The 23,563-nt window shown below is 30.4% G+C and overlaps 3 protein-coding genes across 8 annotated transcripts; 1 reads left to right on the top strand and 2 right to left on the bottom strand.

Annotated features, from left to right (window-relative positions):
- The first annotated feature begins 4,377 nt into the window (after positions 1 to 4,377).
- LOC107414606 (spermine synthase) lies at positions 4,378 to 10,075 on the top strand. Of its 4 annotated transcripts, none has more exons than XM_025071849.3 (11): positions 4,378 to 4,604; positions 5,952 to 6,172; positions 6,318 to 6,362; positions 6,803 to 6,879; positions 6,998 to 7,120; positions 7,988 to 8,092; positions 8,204 to 8,276; positions 8,384 to 8,455; positions 8,966 to 9,161; positions 9,369 to 9,498; positions 9,672 to 10,075. In XM_025071849.3, exons 2-11 carry the CDS (start codon positions 5,983 to 5,985, stop codon positions 9,753 to 9,755), a joined length of 1,095 nt encoding a protein of 364 aa, XP_024927617.1. In that variant the 5' UTR covers positions 4,378 to 4,604; positions 5,952 to 5,982; the 3' UTR covers positions 9,756 to 10,075. The 4 variants fall into 4 exon arrangements, with proteins under 4 accessions (XP_024927617.1, XP_015878235.1, XP_024927616.1 ...); XM_016022749.4 differs by having other exon boundaries at positions 4,378 to 4,629; XM_025071848.3 differs by having other exon boundaries at positions 4,378 to 4,666.
- Positions 10,076 to 10,240: 165 nt separating this feature from the next.
- Positions 10,241 to 15,925, bottom strand: LOC107414607 (cyclic nucleotide-gated ion channel 1). 2 transcript variants are annotated; one of them, XM_016022752.4, is made up of 8 exons: positions 15,709 to 15,925; positions 14,647 to 15,085; positions 13,899 to 14,108; positions 12,720 to 13,006; positions 12,089 to 12,200; positions 11,594 to 11,839; positions 11,152 to 11,400; positions 10,241 to 11,046 (listed from the first exon to the last, which is right to left on the bottom strand). In XM_016022752.4, exons 1-8 carry the CDS (start codon positions 15,741 to 15,743, stop codon positions 10,573 to 10,575), a joined length of 2,052 nt encoding a protein of 683 aa, XP_015878238.3. In that variant the 5' UTR covers positions 15,744 to 15,925; the 3' UTR covers positions 10,241 to 10,572. The 2 variants fall into 2 exon arrangements, with proteins under 2 accessions (XP_015878238.3, XP_024927619.3); XM_025071851.3 differs by having other exon boundaries at positions 13,944 to 14,108.
- Positions 15,926 to 17,033: 1,108 nt separating this feature from the next.
- Positions 17,034 to 21,936, bottom strand: LOC107414583 (cyclic nucleotide-gated ion channel 1). Of its 2 annotated transcripts, none has more exons than XM_048469850.2 (8): positions 21,674 to 21,936; positions 21,048 to 21,528; positions 20,574 to 20,783; positions 20,060 to 20,346; positions 19,593 to 19,704; positions 19,105 to 19,356; positions 18,628 to 18,876; positions 17,034 to 18,429 (listed from the first exon to the last, which is right to left on the bottom strand). In XM_048469850.2, exons 1-8 carry the CDS (start codon positions 21,703 to 21,705, stop codon positions 17,932 to 17,934), a joined length of 2,121 nt encoding a protein of 706 aa, XP_048325807.2. In that variant the 5' UTR covers positions 21,706 to 21,936; the 3' UTR covers positions 17,034 to 17,931. The 2 variants fall into 2 exon arrangements, with proteins under 2 accessions (XP_048325807.2, XP_048325808.2); XM_048469851.2 differs by having other exon boundaries at positions 18,171 to 18,346.
- Positions 21,937 to 23,563: the final 1,627 nt, after the last annotated feature.

Genomic DNA, 23,563 nt, shown 5'->3' with positions numbered 1-23,563 from the left:
ACCTCTATAATCCATAATTTAGACCCTTTGAGCTCAAATCTAGTATTCGTTTCGTGAAATTATTTATGGTTTGAGAAATCAATTAATGGAAAGTTTGGTTAAGTTTTCTAATGTGTTTTTGGGCCAACGGCGATGTTTTTAGACTAGTGTGAGCTTACCATCTTGTTATATATTTTATAAGTTTTCAACTAACATATAATTTATAAATTCTGGACATCGTTTTAATATATTTCCATTTTTAAGTCAGTTAGTTAAATACCAAATAAAATTGGACTATGTTTGAACAACCTAGGACCAAATTGAAGTTGGATTTGTGTTATAAGATGATAATATGACCCATTGGAAGGTTCAATTTTATGAAATTGGTCTAATTTTATGAAATTGGCCTTCAACTAGAAAAACTCTAATTTTGAATATCAAATCCTAAATGCTCGTAGTATAATTAGATTATCCGGTATTCAATTTATATAGTTTTAAAGCTGTATAAAGTGTTTTAAGACATTTGGTATGCATTAATATCTTCAGTTTGATTGTTGTAATCTAAAAAATATTTTATTGTATTATAGGCACCTATTACGTCATTCTTTCGAAATGATGATGAGTTATATGCTATTCTCTCATGAAATTGGTTTTTTTTATATCTCTTTACTGTTTGATGGTATTATGGGACGTTGTACACTATCTAATAACATTAGGTATATCGTATATTGTATGTTTTTCTTTTTGATATACATATATTGATGGTTGTATGTTTTTATTTATGATATATATTTATGGTTTTACTATGTTTTTATTATTGTTTCTATGATTATGGTTAAATTATTTATTGCCCCTCATTAAATTTATGTTCAGTTGGTCATTCATATTTTAACTTCTTTAATTATGAATAGCTCATTTTATGATATTAATATGGTGTACAAATTGAGTTTTATAAAATAGTTTAAAAAAAAAAAAGAACTTTTCAAAAGGGTAGATATGAAGTTTTGAGTGAAACGTTTTCAAATTAAATGACTATTTTCATACTATTAGTTTGTCTCACTTTCTGATTTTGTTTTATAATTTTATATATTTTCTAGGCCTTAGCTGATAGGTTGTGCATACTGTGCCTAACATCTTTATCATCTTTTCTGTGTATTCATCCTTTTATATTTTTATTACTGTTGTATTTCCATTGTTGATATATTTTTCTTCTCCATGTATTTTCGTTGAACTTATTATTTATGTTGGCATTGTTTAGTTTTAAACTCTTATAATTCTTTAGCTTGCCCTAGCGAGTTGATCTAATATGTATGACCTTTTATATTATCTTTTTCTCTTTTGAATCTTGGGTTTGGAACTTTTTATGTTTATATTGATGATCTTTTGGGAATTCTATTAAAAATATTTATGATATTTTATCTATATTATTGAGTTACATCCAAATTATGAATATATTTTACTGGATTTTCAATATAGTATTTGATAGGACTTTCTAAGGCTAGATCACTTCAGGCATTTAGGAATGATTTCGGGGTTGGTTCGATTAGTTGTTTATGTAGTATAGAAATTAACAACGTTGATATTTATGTGGCATAAATGTACAATGAATTCAAAAGTTGTTCACTAATGGTATTGTGCAATTTTTTTTTTCATGGTTATTAATAAATACTTATCTTACTATGTATATATATATATATATATATATATTTTTTTTTTTTTTATTTCAGGAAAAATTGACTTTTTCAACAAAATATTGTTATTAAGGAAAACCCACAATATTTAACAAAGCTTATGAAAATAGAAGTTCACCTTGATAATGTCTAGATCACATTAGTTCGACATTCATTCTATACATTAGCACTGAAAGACATTGTTTTTAAAACACAATATCTATAGTGTTTATGTGGCATGTTAATTATTGCAATTCACATTCATATTAGAAATGCTTTCATAGTGTGAGTGTGAGGGACATACCACTACGTAACCTCATTTTATATATGGGTTATACTAAATTACTAACATTGTAAAAGCATCCCCAAATAGGGGTGGACGTCAATTTGGTTTGGTTCAGTCAATTTTTGGATTTTACAATTTGAACTGAATAAAACCATTGCAAGAAAACCAGATTAAATGGAACCTACCATCATAAGTTTGGTTTGAGCTTTGGTCTAGTACCATAACATTTGATTATTTTCATTATTGATTATTTTTTTAATAAATATTAATTTTTTAATGACTTAAATTTATTATTATTAACATCTTAAACTAACTAATTAAAAAACATAAAAATAAATTTAAAATATAATTAATTATAGGAAAAATAATAAAAATTTGTTTATATGTATAGTCAATTTAGTTCTGTTTGATTTGGATTAAAAATTGCCTAAATCAAACCTAGTCAACCATAACACAAAAATTGAGCCAACCAAAATCAAATAGGTTTGGTTAAATTGATTTGGTTGGTGTGGATCAGTTTATGTGTATCCTTAAGGGACTTTTATTTTAAAAAATATATTTCTAAAATCAAATAGCATTTTTAAATATAAAAAGTAAGCTTTTACAAGACCCTCCAACAATACTTTTTTACTAATGTTCTGTGTTTTACTTCTTTTCAATAAATATTCGCTGTTCTACAATATTAAATTATATATAAATATTCTATAAAATATTGTGATAGTGCAATTGAAATTTGTGCAACATCAAATAAAAATAGTACAAAATACAAATGAAGAGTGGATTTAAAACATCGAAAGTGACTCTTTTATAAGTTTTGTTAATCCCTGAACTATATATGTGGTTGCAATTTGGTCAATTAACATTATTATTATTATTATTATTGTTTTTGCATTTTGGATCTAAATTTTCAGCTTTTGTTGTACTTTGAATCTTAAATTATTTTTGTCTACTTTTTAGTAATTTTGGGACATACAATATATTAGATGCATTCAGCTTTTGTTGTACTTTGAATCTTAAATTATTTTTGTCTACTTTTTAGTAATTTTGGGACATACAATATATTAGATGCATTATGCATGAGTCTTATGTGATTGTCTAATATTGTAGTTTTTATTTTTATTTTTTTGTTATACTAAGTGTAGTGTATGTCTCAAAATTACTAAAATTTAAAATAAAAAAAAATAAAATTAGAAACCAAAATTCAATAAATAAATAAATAAGGAACTAAAGTGCAAATATACATATTTTAGGGACTAATTGAGTCAACAACCATTATTTTAAAGAACCATTCTTTAAAAACGAATTTCAAAAGACTATTTATTCTTGACTTTTTGATATAAAAAAGTTAATTTAGTTTTTTAAATTTAAAAAGTCAAAATTATTTTTTATTTCAATATTATATTATTTTAATTTTTAACATAGTATAATTATTTATGTCATTGTTATAATATTTAAGAGAAAATATGATCAAAAAGTGAAAATGTAAATAGATGAATAAATATTTATAGATAAAATAAAATAAATAACATAAACAAGGAGTGATATTGTGGCCTTTTAAATTTTCATTTTTATCTTAAAAATTGTTGTTTATTGTGAAGAATATGATTTTTATTTTAAAAAATTCTCTGAGATTACTTTAGTTCTCTATTCATTAAAGAAGTCAAAAAAATTCGACCATCCCTTAAAGTAATCCAGGTGAATTATTAAATTATGGAAACATCTTTAAATTTCATGTTTTATGTAATCTAAAAGTTGATAAAGGAGAATCCTTATACATATAAAACTTATATAATAAATTATTTTAATTTATTCAAAAAATATATTTTTTAAAATTTTTATCTTATATAGATAATAATTGATTTAGACTTTAGATAGGATACATTCATTCACAAATTTATTTATTTATTTTTTGTTTAGAATATATATTAAAAAAAATTTCATTAAAAAAAAGTGGACTTTTTTTTATATCAAAAATTTGTGATAAAAAAAGAAAATTACAAAATTTCGACATGGACTGTTCAAAGGTTCGAATTGCCCACTTCAAACAAAAATAAAATAAAATTGTGCTAATTGGTCCAACCTACCCAATTTTTTAATTTTTCCTTCAAAGCAATATGAAAATGTGAAATTCTAACTAAAAAAAAATAAAAAATAAAATAAAAGATACCAAAGTAATTAAAATAAAAACTAGATATAATATATGGTTAACTAGTATGTAAATAAGATATAAGTAAATAAAATATATGCAACATATTAAAGTTTTTATGAAAATTATAAATTAAATGATATAGCATTTTATTATTAAATGTAAATTAATAGTAAAAATTAATGAAATAATCACAATTTATTACTGATTAATAGATTGATTTATAATAAATAGTTTGATTTCTAAATTTGGTAAGTGTAAAATTATTTATAAAATATTCTTTGATATTGTTTTTAATAAAGCGTTCGGACGCCATTGCCTTCGAACTAAACTAAAACCAGCGACGCTCCACAGAGCGATAAAGTGACAGAGACGAACAGAGAGAGAGAGAGAGAGAGAGAGAGAGAGAGAGAGAGTGTGCGTGTGCGTGTTTGTGTGTGTGCGTCCTATAAATTCATCTTTCCCGCTCATATTTTCTCAGAAAATCCCCGAAAAACAGAGTTTTCACTCTCATCAACGCCAGGCGAGCTTTCTCTCTCCATCGATAGGTGTCTGCTTACCCTTTTGCCCTCTCTTTCTATTTGTGTAGGTTCCTACTCTTGCTCTATTTTCTTCTTATATGATCCTCTGCCTCTGCAAGTTTTGAATGGAAAATGCGATTCTTCCCTTTTCTTTTTCTTTCCAAACAAAAAATGAAAATCATTTATATATATTTATATATTTTCTTTTTCGAAATTTGTGATACAAGAGTAACAGTTCGATTGCTTTGTAACGGAATCATTTTTCTTTTATTGAACCCTAACCTGTTGTTTGTTTTCCGAGAAAATTGCATACAGAAATTCGAAAATTTGGTTCCTTTTTTTGAAGTGCAACTGAAACTTTTTTCGTTTTCCCCCTCATTCGTCACTGCTTATACCTCCGAAAAACGTGCTTCGTTTTACATATAGTTTCTGTTCTTTTTCCCTACAATTTCTGGGGAAATAAATGGAGTTTTAAGAAATTTATTGAATTTATATCCTGCATTGAATGGTAGGTGGAGCCTGGATAGTTTCATTGTTTTATTTATTTTTTTGAAAAAATATAGTTTCCTTTGTTTGTGATTGGTACTTGTTGAACCAAATGACTATTTTTTTTTCTTGAATTTTACGGTGAAATTTTACTGTATTTTTACTTTGTTGGCTGTTATGCAGCTGGTTTGTTATTGTTTTATTCTCATTTCTTTGTGCTTTTAACCGAAGAAAAAGTATTATTTGGTTGCTGGAGTAATGATCGAATTGGTAAGAAACCATGAAGTCATTTTATTTTTAGTCTTTCTGGGTTCTATCAAATTAAAAATAAAAAAAATCTCTCTGGGATTCGTTCGGGTGGGGGGCAAATAGGAGGTGATGCTTTCTTTTTCTTTTTTCCTTTTCTTCTTCTTATTATTTTATTAAAGATTAATCTTTACTAGAAAAGATTAGATAGTTCTTTCACCTTGAACGGGAGATTTTTTTTTAAAAAAAATTTCTGGTCTCCTTTTTTTTGGGTCCCAAATATTTTGTTTTAGAGGCTTTAATTTTGATTGGCATTGCTCTTATCGATAATTATTATTACAAGTATTGAATTTCTAGGATTTGATTATGTTCGTATGACTGCGATTTTATTTGGTTATACTTTCTATTTAATTTAGATATTAAATATGATCTTTAATGATTCCATCTTTGAGTTAAGATTCGTTTGCAAATATAGGCAGGGTAGGAGTTTAATATAAGTTCCTGTGGTAAGAGGGGGTTTTATTTTATTTTGCTTTTCCTGTTATTGAAGGTTGATTAATTTGTAATCTTTGATCGAAGAATTGTAAAGTTTCTTATGACGTTATATTGATCGATAGAGGCTGGAGCCAGATAAGAAAAAGATAATATATGGAGGCAGACGTAGGAAGAGGTTTGGAATGCCAGAAGACTACGGATGGGAAGGCGAGTAATGAAAATGGTTCAGAGAAGGTTATTCCTTCTTGTTGCTTGAAGGCTAAGTCTTCAGCCCCTGAGCTTGAAACAAAATGCCATTCTACTGTTGTTTCTGGGTGGTTCTCAGAATCTAAATCTCACTCTGGTCATTACCTGTGATCTTCTTATTCCTCTGATTCTTTAATTAATTATGTCATTCTTTTTGCAGCATAAAGTTATGGTGGTTCTCCCCAAAAGTCAAATGGATAGATTACAGTATAATTGAACAGTTTTTTATTTTTTTATTGCAGACAAAACCAGCAAGAAGGTTTATTTCAACAACCCAATGTGGCCTGGTAGGATTTACTAATATGCATGTTGATTATTGCATTTTGCCTTTTGATAATCATTATCCTTATCCGCACCTCTTGATATTGTATTGTAATAATAGTGATAGAATTTATGTTCCATTTGGTAATTCTATTGTTGTAGTTGCAAACTTTTTTTTTGTGGATATGATTATCTTTGAGGGAAACCTACCACAAATTTGTTCTTTTCCTGTACAAGGAAGAGGTAAACATAGGAATGCTGTTGCTTGTTGAGAACTTGGTGTGATGACTTCAACACCTGAAAGTTACATCTGTTGACCTTTTTGAAGTTTGATTGTCTTTTTCACCCTAGCTAAATAATAAATTGGTTGTTTCTAAAACTTTTGGAATCATAATTGAATAGGTTCCTTGCACCTTTAACTGCTGTATAATGCTATCTCATGTATATTACCCTTTTCCTTTGGCAGGAGAAGTCCATTCTCTGGAAGTAGAAAACATTTTGTACAGGGGAAAATCGGAGTTCCAAGAGATATTAGTTTTTAAGGTTTGTCATTTTCACATTTGATAGTTGGTTTCTGCTGCTTGTCTTCCTAGGGTTCTCTCTTACGTAATTTTTTTATTTTATTTATGTGGGTAGTTGATGCCTATTTCTTTATTCTCAGTCTTCCGTGTATGGAAAAGTGCTTGTACTTGATGGCATTGTCCAGCTGACTGAGAAAGATGAATGTGCCTACCAGGAGATGATAACTCATCTTCCACTTTGTTCAATTCCTTCCCCAAAAACTGTAATTTCACATAATCCATTCATCTTCCTTTTGGATATTCCTGCTATTTAGTAATGTTATATCATTTATAAAGGTTTCTACCTGTATACTTGCTAGTATGAAAATAACCACATTTTATAAGTCTTATTGGATAACATAATATTGCTAGTTATTTCTTCTCTTTGCTCCTCTGCTGACATATACATGTATGTACGTATGTATGTATGCATGCATGCATGCATGTATGTTTGTGTGCAAGCATATGCAGATGAATACATTTCTGCTCAAAGATATCGGTAACTTTAAAATTTCATTTGCAATATACCTCATGTGGAAACTTTGTATTGCTACAAGACAGGAGCAACCCATAATGATTGACATTCTTATATAATCTTTAAAAATATAATGCTGGAAAACGTAGTGTCTCATGAATTTTTGAGAGTAAATGTCTTGTCGATTTTTACCAATGAAAAATATTTGTTGTCTCTTGTAACCTAATGATTATGATTTATGAGAACAGATAGGAACTCTGAAATTTATGGGATTCATAGCTCAAGTGTTTTTGGTAATCAGATTCATAACAAAGGTTATTATACATTTTCTGGGCCTAGGAGCCTTGTAAGGACTAGGTCACTGGTGATTGGCTTACACTTGGCAATCAGCGCATATTTTGTCTCTGATTATAATTGCAATTTCTCTTTTACTTAAAATGCATGCAATAAGTTTTTTGGATAATTGGATTATAGTTTGATACTGGATGATGCTATTTTATGAAAAATAAACTGATGTTGCTGTAATTAGGTGCTTTCAAAATCTTCATAATTGTTATGGTGGTATTTTTACTTTCTTGATATTATAGGTTAAGTGATGTTAAAATTCATGGTGCAGGTTCTGGTAGTTGGTGGCGGTGATGGTGGGGTTCTTAGGGAAATATCTAGGCATAGCTCTGTTGAGCATATTGATATATGTGAGATAGATAAGATGGTCATTGATGTAAGTAGTGATGCAACATAACCTTCCATTCATCTTCCCATTTTGAAGGTTTTTTGAGTAAACCAACTACTATGATCTCGTATTCTCTTTTGCCCTCCTTTCTTCTTCTAGGTGTCTAAGGAGTTTTTCCCAGACTTAGCGGCTGGATTTGACGACCCTCGTGTCCATCTTTTTGTTGATGATGGTATGGTTTTACCGCATAGTTTGCTACAAATCCTTGGTATAGAAAATTTGCTAAATTGGTTTGTGTCTCACGTTTGTTACTAATGATCTGTTCAATGATCATGACAGCCATTGAATTTCTGCGATGTGCACCTGAAGGGAAGTATGATGCTATTATAGTTGATTCTTCTGACCCTGTAGGTAGGTTATTGATCTTTACGTTATATTCTGCCTACTCTTTTTACCCTGTTTGGTCTGCTATTTACTTTTAGAATGTCTCTGATTGTTTTGAGCATTTTTGGATATTTCCATTGTTTTGAGCATTAGCGTGCATATGCATTTGGAAAATCATGTGAATGAAATTAGAAGATGCATTCAAATTCTGTTCAGATCATTTCACGGTTGGAGGTCAAGTACTTTACTGTGCATTTCTGAAATCTGAATGTGTCTATTGATATGAAAAACAATATTTTTCTGTAACACTTAGGATTTTCTTCTGTGGTTACTGATTACAGTCGCTCTTATATTTGAAAGTTGGAGCACAGGTGCCTTAGCTTATCCATTGCTATCGCATCAACTAGCGTAGGGAAAGCCATGATGCCTTGGTTTCTTTTTATTTTCTTTTTTCTTCCTTTATTTTGTCCGCTTCTTCACTTTAGAATGCTTATTGTTCAGAACTTAAATCATTTCAAGTTCTTTCTTCTGGTATAGGTCCTGCTCAAGAGCTTGTGGAAAAGCCATTTTTTGAGACTATAGCTAAAGCATTAAGGCCTGGTGGTGTCCTCTGTAACATGGCAGAAAGTATGTGGCTCCATACACATCTTATTGAAGATATGATAGCTATTTGTCGGGAAACTTTCAAGGGATCTGTCCATTATGCATGGACAAGTGTTCCCACATATCCAAGGTAACATGATCTTTAATATCTTTCTTTTCTGCTAATTTTCTGTGTTTTTATACTTGTGGTTCATGTGGTTGTTTAGGTATGTTATTAAGTATCAAGATTAGTAGAGCACCATTTTATCTGACCAACTAAGTGATTGTGCTTAGAATCTGTCGACATCAAGCTTACATACCATAAATTCATTCTTATTAATGAATCACTGTCATGCAGTGGTGTGATAGGTTTCTTGATATGCTCAACGGAGGGGCCATCAGTTGATTTCAAAAATCCAGTCAACCCTATTGAGAAGTTAGATGGGGCTATCAAACATAAAAGAGAGCTTAAGTTCTACAACTCAGATGTAAGAGTTCCTTGACTTTTTCTATTTATCGCTCTCTGAGCACTCTCTCTCTCTCTCTCTCTCTTTCTCTCTCTCTTTCAGTCTTTGTGTGTGTGTGTGAATTGCTTTTGCATAAATTCGTTAGCCTTCTAGATATTGTGCAGTTAGATAATTAAGAAGGGTTTGTTTGGCAGGTGCACTCAGCTGCCTTTGCCTTGCCTTCATTTCTGAAGAGGGAGGTGAGCTTGCTTCGTGATTCTCCTATCCCAGCACGATGAATCTGCATACGAATTTAATTCATAGCAGCAGCATTTTGTTGATTTTCCTGATAATGGAAACTAGTAGTATATGGAAAAAAGTAGCAAGTCACAGTGACAGTCTGTAAGTGTAGATGGGTCTTTGAATTTCCACCTTTGTGTTAAAGATTTTGATTCTAGCTTTGTAAACTTATTACTTCCTACCGTGACCAGTACATCTCTAGCCTTGTGATGTTAATTATTATTTGACTGGTGGATGCTTTATTTGCTTCATTTGTCCGACTGATTGTGTGAAGACGATATTGTTTTCTTATAAATAAAAGATTACTTTTTATTAGGAATTTATTGTGATTATATCATTTTGTTGCTGAGGATATCTATCCCAGTAGCTATAGATTCTGTGACATGTGCCGGTTGTTTAGCATATCTGGCACACGCTGGCCACGCTCCTCCCTTCATTGTCCAACCAAAAAAAAAAAAACAGATTTTATTGGAGTAAACAAATTGTTGAAGGAAATGAAGAAAAAGATACCTTATTGGCACAAAAAGTATGAAAACCAGAACAAGTGTGCGTAACATTTATGAGCCCGGTTTGTTGTCTGTATGGGGACATGTGACATATGCATAACCAAATGTCATAACCCGTATGAGAAACCTTATTATACATGGCCTACTCTTCTTGGCTTAATTTATTGAGTTTTCTCAGACCGCCCTGTGTTTGAAAATTAACTAAAACAAGAGCAGGAATTTATTGGTGGTAATTGGTACATACTCAACTCACTGGCAGTGTCACCACCACCTTCAGTCGACAAGGGAAGGATTATTGTTTACGCCAATTTTACTTTTTGAATGCTCTTCTTTTCCCACGCAGCAAGGTTTGTTTTACAGCAAGAAGCGCCAATGGCTCAAATCGCTTGGTCTCGCATTGGGTTGAGAGTTGGAGCTGTTGTCTAAACAGCCACCAGTAATTCCTGATCAAATTCTTGGAGTTCAAGGCTGTGAGATAAAAAGCTTCAACTTTTGTGTGGCATTTGACATTTGTGGTGGAGATGGGGACTTGAGCAAAAGTGGGAAATTCCATTGCCCAATTCAGAAGTTCCTCTCCATAGAAATCTCCTTTTTCAAGACAATTGTCAGTGGTTTTGGAACCAGTACTTTTGAATGTCCAAACAACGCCTTGGGTGATGAAAAACATCAAGTCAAGTGGTTCTCCATTTCTAATAATGTATGTGTTTTCAGTGTACACCACTGGCTTCAGATGGTTCATAAATATTTCAATCACTCTGTCATCCATATTTCGAAGTGCCTGAATCTAGGTTCATCCAATTAACAAAATATATAATCTTAATTTCTTCAAGTAATAAGGATTAATAATTAACCAAATAAATATTGAGGCGAAGACAGATCAGGAACTTACTTTCTTAAACGTAGCCAAGCAGAGGTGTCTCTTAAGAGCGGATTTATGTTCCCGGGGAAGTATAGACATGAGACTCGCTACGTCAACTTCTTGGTCGTCTTGCAATCTATCTCCAGTGCATCTCTTGATTATTGGCTTTAAATCATTGGGAATGCCATTTCCTAACATCCACAACTCCACGCTACGTTCTTTCAATTTCTTGTGATATCTTTTCTCCATTGATCTTGTGGCTGCCAACTTTGCATATGACTGTTCCATAGCATATGATTACGTAGCAAATAAGCATAGCTAGCTAGCTAGTGCATAGTTTCATCAATATAATTATAATTCCCACTACTATTGATATGTTTTATGTTTCTTCTGGTACTACTCATTAAATTATAGGATCAGATTATAATTTATTTTAGAGGGGGATAATTAATTAATTAATTAATTAATTTACCTGATGCTCACCCAAAGTGAGGTTGCTTTCAATGCGCTCTTTGTCAGTCGAGGAAAGAGAATTGAGAAGGTTTTCCACATCCGCATCTTTGTCATGTTCCAATGAGTAGAGAATATGTTGCATAACCGCTGTCCTTTTAGTCTTTGGAAAGCGATTGTTGGATATCCACAAATCTATTTCTGGTTCTTTCATTTTCAATTTCTGTCTGATCTCCACCCATCTTGTAGTTGCCAATTGCATGTATGTCTGTTCATAATTAACCATATATATATATATATATATATATATATATATTATATCAATATTATTAATTAATAAATCAAAGGGTGCATTTTCTTGCTCTCTGACCTCATCAGTACTAATTCATTTTTCGAAGGAAATTTTTTATTTAGAAAATTAATCTTTACTAATTATCCTTTTATAAGTAGTCTCAATTAAAGTATACATTGATCGTCACTACTAATTCTTCTTCTTCTTTTTTATTTTATTTTTTACCTGCAGATTTCCAATAAGATACAAAAATAGAAGCAAGCCAGTAATTGAAATTAAAGCAGCAAACATGCTTTCCCATGCATGATTACGTGTGTCGAGGTTTTGACCAAAAGAACTGCATAAAATTGAAATTGAATCAAGCAAATATATCATAATGGATATAAAATGCTAGTAGTAATATAGGAAAAGTAATATTATTTGTCATAGTTGGTGATGCATTATTCATAGACTTAATGTGTTGATATTTGCTAAATTAACATAGTTTCTACTACTAATAGATAATAAACACAAATGGCAAATATCAATAAATATATAAATATATGTATAGCTAGTTTTTTATTTGAATATTTTAATGTCTTTTTTACTAGAATTTTAATTATTAATGGTTAAAATCTTTTAAAGTTAAAATTTAAAAATATATTTGGGTTGATATGAATTTAAATTCTTTATTATTTTAATAAACTTATATTTTAAATGACTAATCCAAAAATTAGTAATATGAAAAGTTTAATAGAATGTGGTGAAGATTGGCAATAAATATATATATATATATATATATATATAGGCAAACAGCTAAATATTCAAGTTAATTGGGAATCGAAATTAAATTAAAGGTGGTTGTATATGTTAAAACCTCAGATTCCTCAGACCCCACCAGAAACATTGAACGAACTTTTTTGGAAAATCTGTCGACGCTTGCATACCAGATTGAAGGCCATCAAGAAATATTCCAAAATCGTAGACCGTTGCATTGGGTGGATTTATAGGGCAAAACTCATTCAAAATGATCAGGTTCCTGGGGGTAGTATTGTCATTACAAACAAAAGACGTATCAACACATCCACCATGAGTTTTACAGGCTTGGCCCCAGCATGTAGTCTCTTGTTCGACAGCAAGGAAGTACCACAACGCTCCGAGCGCCTGAAAATTACTTACATCAAATTCTCAATTTTTTAAATAAATTACAACTTGCAGCTTCTTCAAATTATGAAAATCGACCTCTCTAATATTGGAATTATTTAAAAAAGCAAACAAACAAAACTAGATTTAATTAATTAGCCCATGCACAATTTTAATAGATAGTAGGCTTACTTGTAGATCACACAAAGAACAACATTTATCAAAATGAATCTCATTTCCATAAACAGTTTGACATGTTTTTCAATCTAGAAATTTCTTTTTCCTTTTAAGTTTGTAGCTATGTGTGAAAAGATTGTTGGTGCCACTTTTTTTCTTTTTGTTCTTTTTTTTTTCCCACTAAATTGTATTTAATTTGCTTATTTTAATTGTTAGTTAGTTGTGTATCATTTAGTGCCTTTTTTTCTTTTTTTTTTCTTTTTTTATGTAGTTATTATTATTATTTTTTGGTTAGGCAGCCAAGCAGAAACAAAGTAGGCATGTAGTTAATTGAGATTTCTAATTATCATTAACCATTATAGACAATCAATTTTACGTAAACAAACTGTATACAATTTAGTGGAAAAAATACAAACGAAAACCAAACACATTAATAAATAACAATTTAATTATTATTTAAAATATAACTTTATTAAACACGAAACATAAATGTTATCAAACTAGGGGTTTTTTTTTGTGAATTGCGAACTCAATTAGATTGGATTTGATTATTTAAGATCCTATCAAATCACATTAGACTAAAAATTAAAATACTCCAATCAAATTGTGCTGGACTTAAATTAATTCAGTTTAATCCAAACCAATCTATTATGACAAACCGAAAATGGGGGTTTTCTGCATTGTTTGGTCCTACATATAATAAATGGATGAGTCGTGAGAATGAAAATTAACTCACATGACTGGCAATAATATAGAGAAATAAATTGAATGCACCGCTAACCCAAACAACTCCAGTGATTGACGTAGGAATCCTTCCAAGATTTTTCCATGAAAGGTAGACACGTAAAATCCTTGGCGCATATTGGGAGATAATAAGGAAGTTTAGAAAATTCCTTGTACTCGAATATCTCGAATCCCTCAGTTTGGCAAAGAAGATCAACATCATCTGCACAAGTGACAAGTTAATATCTCTGACTCCTCCAGTTTAGGATGCTCAACAAGTTAAAATGATTTATATATAAAAAAAAAAAAATTATTTGTTATCGTTAATAACCATTGTGAATGAGACTCGTATATCATGTGCTAATTTAATTGGTTAGCTTTTATTTCAAGTTCATCTTTCCATATTAAATTTATAATTATTTTGTTTTTGAAATTTTTTTATCAATAGGTGTTTAGAATCCATAACTTCGCACATGGAAAAGTATGACACTACAATTAAGCTATTCTTGGAGACACATTAGATTTGTAGTTTCAAAAGTCAAACTAACATTTTTTTTTTTAAGAGAAAAGTTAAAATAAAATTGAAGGCAGCCAATAATTAATACTTATTTCTTTTATAAAAATAATTAATGCATGTTTTAGGTAATAAGCCAATAATTAATTTATACCATACTATCAATAGATTATTCCACTTAGTGATCATCACCAGTAGTTAGAACTGAGAAAACTCTTTATATTAACATATACAGTATATAGGTCACCTGTGCGAGGGGAATGATAGCCAGAATATCAATATAATTTTGTATGAATGACCAGGTAATCCTCCAAAATAATGGCGAAGTTTCGCCAATCAACCCACTATATTTTGTCTTTCTCAATGGCCTGGTGACCCTTCGAAGCGTATGAAAAAATATATGGATTAGGTAAGAAATATCAGTGAGACATCGATAAACAAGAAATGCAATCTTCAACTTAGGGTCCATTTGAATGCACTTCTTTTCCTCATTTATATAAGGAATGTAAAGGAATAAAGGATCCATTGAGATTGCAATCACACATGAGACTAGAAAAGCATTCTTCAACATTAGATGGTACTTGTGCTGCCCCCATGGATAAAATATTTTCTTTATTTTTGCTCTCACATCATCTTTCTTGGTTAGCTCATTCTCAATATTCCTCTCTGCATCGCTCATTGAAATCCTGAATAAAATTGAACCCAACGAAAAGAGCATAAATTGCACCAATCAGAAAGAACATTAATATGAGTAAAGCAAGTTTACTAAGTGGACAAGTAATATAATTAAATCATTTGAAATTATTAACACATTTTTAAAATTCAACCTTTGAAAAACTATCCAATGTTATTGATGCTAAAACAATCCGGTCGACCTCAGTTGTGTGTAGTATTATATATAATAATAATAATAATTCTCAAATCAATTATTAAAATAAAAATTGATATTTAAAAATATATTTGAGGTTTATATGAATTCTGATATAATTTATTTTGCGTTCATAAGTTTTTAGAACTCATATAAATACTAAATACATCTTTGAATATTAATTTTTAAATGGCTTCAAAAGTTAATAATAAAAATAATAATGAAAAATCCATCCTTATACATTCTGATAGGAGACATTTATTGAAAAAAAATTTGTCAAATATTTTGGTGCATTGAATATTACCGTACCATGTACCAAGATATATAATGTGGTTCTTAGCTAGTTTTGAACAAATTCAGGGAAGATAAATGTATATAAGCAATTTATTTGAATTCAAACCTTTCACCATTCACGGACTACAAAAATATAAAGCAACTAACCTCACATCTTGAGAATCATCCATCTCCTTATCCATAAGATGCCCTCTCTATAATTGTTACATCATTATCAAAGACAATGACGAGTCTGCAGATAAATAGGCTGAAGTTTTTCCAACTTTGCCTTTATAAGGGAAATAAGGGACATTAGTTTACTCTTTTTTCTTAGAATATTTTTCAATCTCCACAAGCAAAGAATAAGTAAAATTGTTGCATCATATATATATATATATACACACATTTATAAGCTAGTAGACTATCTAGCTCATTTTATAATTGTCTACGCAAGGGCAGAATGGGCTAATCAGCTATACAAAATGGCATCCCATGAGAATTTATATATTCTTTTTAATGCAAAGATAAAGAATGTCAGATATAAAAAATACTAAGTAAAAAAATATTGTCGGCCTCCTTAGCTTAACTCTGAAAAAAGGTAAACATATCATTGTAAGCTGCTTTTACTTTTTTGGATAGCATCCCAGCATACTAACTTTATAAAACTGAAATCAAATTAAATTACTATTTTCAAAAGCTTAACATGATGGAGTGCAGGTCATGATTACATTTATATTTGTTGGAAAATTCACAAGCCATCACCAAACCAGAAACAAGAAAAAAGAAGAAAACTAATATTCAAAATATTATAGTATTCGCAAAGTGCAGAATTATAATTAAATACTGATTTGGAATATAGATATAGTTTTGCGATAGCAACGTCCAAAAGACAATAATTTCTCCTATTTTTTGTGCAAGAAGTTCAATATAGGAGACTACATCCCAGGATTAAACTACCTGACTTTTGAAATCCGGCACAAAATATCAAACCTTACTGATTGCATTTTCCTTCTATCTCAAAGATTTGAAATTTTATGATATGCAGTAAAAAAAAGAGAAAAAAAAAGGGGTTAAAGTAACCTTGGAATAATCACCATAGTTATATAGATTTAGGTACCTCTTCTGATTTTCCAGAACGTCTCATCTGCGTCTTTAAAGCAACAGTCAAATATTAAAACCCAAAAGAAATTAAAATTAAAATAGGAAAATATATATATATATATATATATCTATATATATATTTTTTCCTGGACAGTCTAAGTCCAATATGACCAGTAGGATTCACTAATATGCAAGTAGATTATTTCCTTTTGAACATAATCCTCCTTTGTACTACCTCTTGATATTGTACTGTATTATTGTTAGAATGATAGAATTTATGTTCTGTTTGGTAATGCTTACTATTGATGTTGCAAACTTCTTTTTGTGGATATAAATATCTTTGATTTATGATTTTTAAAGTCTTTAACAAGTTTGAAAAATAAAAAGTTACATTAAAGGAAGCCTACCAAACAAATTGTTCAAGGAGGAGGAAGTATAGGAATCCTATTGCTTGTTGATAACTTGTTGTGATGACTTTACCCCTGTTGACACTGTTGAAGATTGATGGTCCTTTTTCTTCTTGTGGTCTAGGAAGTGATTTTAGTCTCTTTGCACTGCTTTTAAAGCTCTAGAAATCACTCTCGAACGCACTCTCATACTCACGACCTCAAGGATGTGGGTGTGAGGAGAATACACTCGGCCAACTTCGCTCGTGTATGCTTTCGCAGTTTATTTCTTGGAGAGTTGAAAAGCAAAGACTTTACACACTTCGATCATGAAATATGAAAACACCCTTCGATCATGAAATATGAAAACCATTCTTGTCTCCCTTCAACTCTCTTGTCCTCGAGTTCTTGACTTGCAGATGTAATTTTTACTTTGCGTTTTACTTTATTTCCTTAATAGCAAAGATTATGCCATTGATGTTTATCTTCAGATAAGATTTTCATTAAGAGACATATTAGTTATCTATATATGAGTTAATGAGAAGAAGAAAAATTGTCGCTACCCAAAATTCGTTTACTTATTATTTTTATTATGGTCAGTTATCACATATATAACCAATTTTCAAAAATGACACATATGCTCTCCTACATATTCTCTGTTATTCTCTGATCACCTATTTATGAATGGGAACCAATTATTATGGCTACTTTTCTTCACAAATATGCAATCAAACAGTCTCAATTGCATAAATAGGAAAGAATTTCTATTTCTCAGATACAATTTAGTTTGATTGACAAGGGCTTACCTGGAGGTACTTCTATTTTCAGTTTTTCCAAGTTTTCTCAGACCCTCTGTTTCAAAAACTAAAATGCATGGTGCATTGGTGGTAAATACTACTAGGGCCTAAAATGGAGTACTTAGAGATTCTTTTGACTTTTTGACGCTGCGCCGGGCTTCTTTTACAGCAGATAGAGCAAATGGCTCAAGTCGCTTCAACTCAGATTTAGTTGAACGGCGGAGCTGCTTTCTGAATAGCCACCAGAAACTAGTGACTAAAGTCTTTGAGTCATTGGCTGTAAGAACAAAAGCTTCAACTTTTGTGTGGGCTTTGACATTTGTGGTGGAGATGGGGAGGTCAGTAAAGGAGGCAAATTTCAATGTCCAATTTAAAAGTTCCTCTCCAAAGATATCTCTTTTCTGAAGACATTGAATGCATTTGGAACCAGTTCCTCCATTGCTACTAGTCGTGAAGGTCAATGCAATGCCATGGGTGATGAATAGCATCAAGTCAAGTGGTTCTCCCTCTCGAATAATGTAGCTGTTTTCAGAGTAAACCACCGGCTTGAGAAAGTCAATAAAATGTTCAAACACTTTCTCGTCCATATTTTGAAGTATTGGCACCTAGTTTACATTAATTTCAATTAAGAAAAAGTTTGTGGGTAAGATTCATTAATACTAAACATCAATAGTATACTATGATAAGATAAGACCTTTAATTTTTTTCTCATTAAGTTCCATAAATAATTCTTTTTTCAATTAAACCATTTCTTAAGTTTCAAAATTCAAGTGTAAGCGTATTATTGAGGCAGAGGAACCTACTTTCTTTAGCACATCCAAGCAGAGGTGTTCCTTGATAGCCTTTCGGTGTTCCAGAGGAAGTAGAGAGAGCAAACTCTGTACATCAACTTCTTTGTTGTCTGTCAATCTGTATCGCGTATGTTGCATGATTATTGGCTTTAAATCTCTAGGAATGCCGTTTCTCAATATCCACAACTCTGCTTTTCGTTCTTTCATTCTTGTTTGCTGCCTTTTCTCTTCTGATCTTGTGGCTGCTAACTTCATATATGTCTGTTCCAAGGCTAAGTTTATCAAATCCTTTAATGTATATCAATTTTGTATTTCTTGCGGTACAAGCTATTCAATTAGGCAAGTTAATTAGCTAGCCATTGTAGTCCTCATTCTATAATTCAACAAGGGTAAATAATTGATCTTAACTACAAGTTATACAGAAAATAAAGCAAACCATTTTACACTAAATGCATCTTTTAAAATTAATACTTTTTTATAGAAACCAACCTTGCGTAGCTCATCCAGACTGAGGTTGCCCTTTCTAAGACTATCTTTATGATACAAGGAAAGATGTCGCAGAAGATTTTCAAAATCAACATCTTTCTCATGTTCCAATGCGTATTGTATTTGTTGCATGACCACGGTTTTTTCGTTCTCAGGGATGCCACTGCTGGATATCCATAAATCTATTTCTGGTTCTTTGGTTTTCATTTTCTGTCTAATCTCCTCTGATCTTGCAGTTGCCAATTGCATGTATGTCTGTGATCATAACCAAGCATACGTTTTAATCCATATATATACATATATAGCTGCAATTTAATCTGAATTCTTTTATGAAGATTATAAAATACGATGAGGGAGGATCCAAAAATTGGTTTATATATATATATAATTCCTGTAGAAAGTCTTTACAATTAACTTTGATTCTACCCTTATGAGTAGAAAAACTTGAAGGAGATGGAAAATCAAGTAGAGAAAGATTTTGTATAACCAACCTGCAGGTTTCCAATAAGATATAAAAATAGAAGCAAGCCGGTGATTAAAATAAGAGCAGCAAAGCAAGTTTCCAAGACGTTGTTACTTGTTTTGAGGTTTTGACCAAAAGAACTGCAGAAGGATCAAGCAAGGTAAGAGATGCTAACATAGTAGTATCCAGTTATTTTCTCAGACAATGAATATGAATTCCAATATCATTGTATTTGTAAACTATATTGGACACAGACAGCTATAAATGGTATGCAATACGCATAGGCTTTATTTGACATGACTTCTGAAACGCTTATTTTGGCTTTTGAAGTTCAAAAATAGTACACTGCAAGTGTTTTGACAGTTTCAAGAAAAGCTTAAAATCAAAGCCAATGAAGCTCCTCTTTTAAAAAGCAAAAATTATAAAGAAACCGAATCATAGTTGAGTACCAACTTGCTGTAATGAAGAGTATGAGGGACATATTTATGGTCAAACCTGAGATTTCGGAGACCCCACCAGAAACATTGGACGAGCTTTTTTGGAAAATCCGTTGAGCTAACAACACCAGAGAGAATACCATCAAGATATATTCCAAAATCATCTGCATTTGGTGGATTTATAGGACAAAACTCATTCAAAATGGTCAGATTGCTCGCGGTGGAGTAGGTTTTATCATTACAATCAAAACTAGCAGCAGCACATCCACCATGATTTTTACAGGCTTTGAGCCAGCATTCAGCCTCTCGTTCAACAGATAAGAAGTACCACCAGGCTCCCAGCACCTGTAAATATATGCCTTATGTAATTTAAAAAATAATTATACTCCAATTTTGTTGAATATACACACACACATATATATATATGTATGTATAAATTGTGTAAGTAATTAATAACCACTAAAAATTGCATTATCTTAATCGCATACTCTTAACTTTTAAGCAGTAAATAAATTAAAAAGATAAATAGCTAGTGAGATAGAACATAACCAAACAATATGAAATTAACTTACATGACTGGCAATAATGTAGAGTAACAAATTGAATGAACCTTTCCAGACAAGTCCAATAAGTGAGCTTGGAATCGTTCCAAGTTTCTTACACGATCTGTAGATTCGAAGAACCCGTGGCACATATTGGAACACAACAAGGAAGTTTAGAAATTTCCTTTTGCTCGAATATCTCGAGCCCCACATCTTGGTAAAGAAGACTACAATTATCACCTGCTCAGTTTAATGTTTTTACTCAATAGATTTAAAAAAAAAAAAAAAGGAAAAAAGAAGACTAACATTTATGTTTGAATATATTTTTTCAATTATACAAAATAAATAAATAAATAAAACAAAAAAATAAAACTTAGTTCAAACAATTTATATTATTAAACTACAATATAAAGCTGTCGGATGTTGATGGTAAATATTCTGTAAAAACCTTATAATATGGGCACTTTATGTGACAACCCCCATCGTCTGGAATATATATGTTACCTGTGGGAGTGGAAGAATAGCTGGAATATCAATTAGCATGAGTGACCAGGGTATCCTCCAAGATATTGCCTCTGCTTTTCCAATAAACCCACTTTTTTGGGCCGTTGCCAATGCCCTGGCAGCCTTTCTTTGAAATCCATTACGCGTATGAAAAATGATATAGATTAGGTAAGAAATGTCGGTGCAACATCGCAAAACAAGTGCTACAATCTTCAATGTTTGGTCCATTTCTAGGCACTTTTTTCTCTCATTTATGTAGGGAACGTAAAGGAATAAAGGATCCAATGTGATTGCGATCACACATGAGACTAGAAATACCTTTTTCAAAATTGGAAGGTATTGCCCATCTGAACGAAGGATTTCCTTTATTTTTGTTCTCAACTCCTTTGATGAATTTGCACTACTAGTGATCATAAAGCTAACATCTTGCTTGCTTGATTGCTTCTTAGTGAATATTGTCTCAAAATTCCCCATTTGAATCCTTAATAAATTATACAATAATTGCACCCCATCATAAATAAGGATTACAAAGATAAAAAATACATTGAAATTAATCAGTGATTTGAATGTACAAGTTTTAGATTCAAATCTTTCGCCATTAGTTATTAAAGATAAAAGAAACTAACCTCACAACTTCCACCGGCTTATTATTATCCATGAGATGGCCCTCTTAACAATTAATAGTGAACCAAAGAACCTTCTTTTTTTTTTTTTCTGTTTTTTTTTTTTTTTTTTTTTTTTTTTGGGTTCAGATTTCCAACTCCTGCAAATAATTACAGAAGATTATACGATGACTATATTATATTTCAGAATAGAACTAATACAGGATTGGACAAGATATTTTAGGATCAAAAAATTAGGGTGCTTCGAAAAAATTGCTTCTTACACTACATTTCTTGGACTGGACTGCATATTTTTATATTAATTAACAAAATATGTTGTATTATCGTAATATATTGATTTTTGAAGTAAGAAAAAAGAAAGAAAATTTATTTAAAATAGATTGCTACTTTTTCTAATAAAAAATTTATCTTACTAATTTATTATATTATTATTAATAATTATCAAAATTGTATATATTAATCTAGATATAAAAAACTCTACATATAATTGTTAGATAGTTAATTAAAAAAAAAAGAAATAATAAAAAAAAGGAATCTAACACTGATGCAAGGGATATGGAAAAAAAGCAAAGATTAAAAAAAAAAAAAAAAAGCATAGAACATGAGAAAAAGAACGGACAAATACGAAAGGAAAAATATTAAAAAAAACTTAAGAGGAAGAAATAGCGATTAAAATAAAAACGAAAGAAGATAAAAAAGAAAAAAGGAAAAAATAATAAAATAAAGAATGAAGAAAAAAAGAAATAAGAATGAAAGGATAAAAAAATAAAGAAAAAAGAATGAAATAAAATGGAAATAAATAAATAGAAAGGAATGAAATAGAAAAATAGAGAGAGAGAGAGAGAGTGAAATAATGAGAAGAAGAAAGCCAAAAAAAAAAAAAAAAAAAAAAGGAGCAAATTTTCCCTACTCTCCAGAGACAATTTCCGCCTCTCATAAAAGGATGGGATCCCCAGGCTTATTCAGCGTACCAACATGCCCTAATACCAATTTTTTTTTTTTCTTTTTTTTTTTCTCTCACAAAACAAATCCAAAAGCTCTTCTAACCACACACACACGTGATTGTTATTATGGGGAAACTTCCACTATGTGGTAGGTGATGAACATTTCCAATTATTCGATTTGCATGATCGAATGGTTTGTGAATAGTTGTTATTAATGTGGTGTCAACTCTCTCATTATATATATATATATATATACAAGTTGTTTATTCAGTCTTTACAAACAAGAACATCAATGAAATTAATCTATCTCATCATCGTAAATATACATAGGCTTTTTTCGGTAAATGGTAAACTTATAATAAATTTAATTTTATTGAAAAAGTCACAAGTATTTGGATATTTATTTAGAGATGAAAAAATATAGACTTTAAAAATTATATTTTTATTTATGAAAATATCATTTTGACATTTCTAAAAAAATAGTTTTAAGATTTTTTTAAATATAAATTTGTGTTTAATTTATTGTACAAAACTTATTTGAATAAACTTTCCTATTATGTATTTTGATAATAAAAAAAAAATTAATTCAAAATTAAATTTTGGAAATCAATTTTTCTTAAATTTGATACCTCACAAATGGGGCGATAAATGAATTAATGATTTGGTTTCATACATTTTGATTATATTTATAACATTAGTATCTTTAGCGTACTAAATGGCCAAGGGTGTTATAATACAGTAATTTTTTTCAACAGACCAAATTAAGGATCTAATATATAATTGTTCCTCTGAATAGCCCGTTAGTGGCTATTGACCACTTATAATAACTAAGTTTTTTGGTTTTGATAAATAATAAGAAAAATGATATTTGTTAACATCGGTGAATATCACCAATGAAACCAATATATATATGTCTGTTATTAATTAATATTTTATTTTTTTGTAAGAA

Source organism: Ziziphus jujuba, chromosome 8, assembly GCF_031755915.1.
Source record: "Ziziphus jujuba cultivar Dongzao chromosome 8, ASM3175591v1".
Taxonomy (NCBI): domain Eukaryota; kingdom Viridiplantae; phylum Streptophyta; class Magnoliopsida; order Rosales; family Rhamnaceae; genus Ziziphus; species Ziziphus jujuba.
Note: the sequence above shows the minus strand (reverse complement) of the source record. Positions and strands in the feature narration are given on the sequence as shown.

What these genes read in the sequence shown, in the direction of transcription:
- LOC107414606 (XM_025071849.3), top strand. Translation starts at nt 5,983, where the DNA reads ATGGAGGCAGACGTAGGAAGAGGTTTGGAATGCCAGAAGACTACGGAT. An exon ending in CAATTCCTTCCCCAAAAACT is followed by an intron (nt 7,121 to 7,987) that starts GTAATTTCACAT and finishes TTCATGGTGCAG; the next exon opens with GTTCTGGTAGTTGGTGGCGG. An exon ending in TTAAGTTCTACAACTCAGAT is followed by an intron (nt 9,499 to 9,671) that starts GTAAGAGTTCCT and finishes TTTGTTTGGCAG; the next exon opens with GTGCACTCAGCTGCCTTTGC.
- LOC107414607 (XM_016022752.4), bottom strand. Translation starts at nt 15,743, where the DNA reads ATGGATAAGGAGATGGATGATTCTCAAGATGTGAG. An exon ending in CTATCATTCCCCTCGCACAG is followed by an intron (nt 14,109 to 14,646) that starts GTGACCTATATA and finishes TCACTTGTGCAG; the next exon opens with ATGATGTTGATCTTCTTTGC. An exon ending in GCTTGGCTACGTTTAAGAAA is followed by an intron (nt 11,047 to 11,151) that starts GTAAGTTCCTGA and finishes GGATGAACCTAG; the next exon opens with ATTCAGGCACTTCGAAATAT.
- LOC107414583 (XM_048469850.2), bottom strand. Translation starts at nt 21,705, where the DNA reads ATGGATAATAATAAGCCGGTGGAAGTTGTGAG. An exon ending in AAGCCGGTGGAAGTTGTGAG is followed by an intron (nt 21,529 to 21,673) that starts GTTAGTTTCTTT and finishes TAATTTATTAAG; the next exon opens with GATTCAAATGGGGAATTTTG. An exon ending in TCTACATTATTGCCAGTCAT is followed by an intron (nt 20,347 to 20,573) that starts GTAAGTTAATTT and finishes ATATATTTACAG; the next exon opens with GTGCTGGGAGCCTGGTGGTA.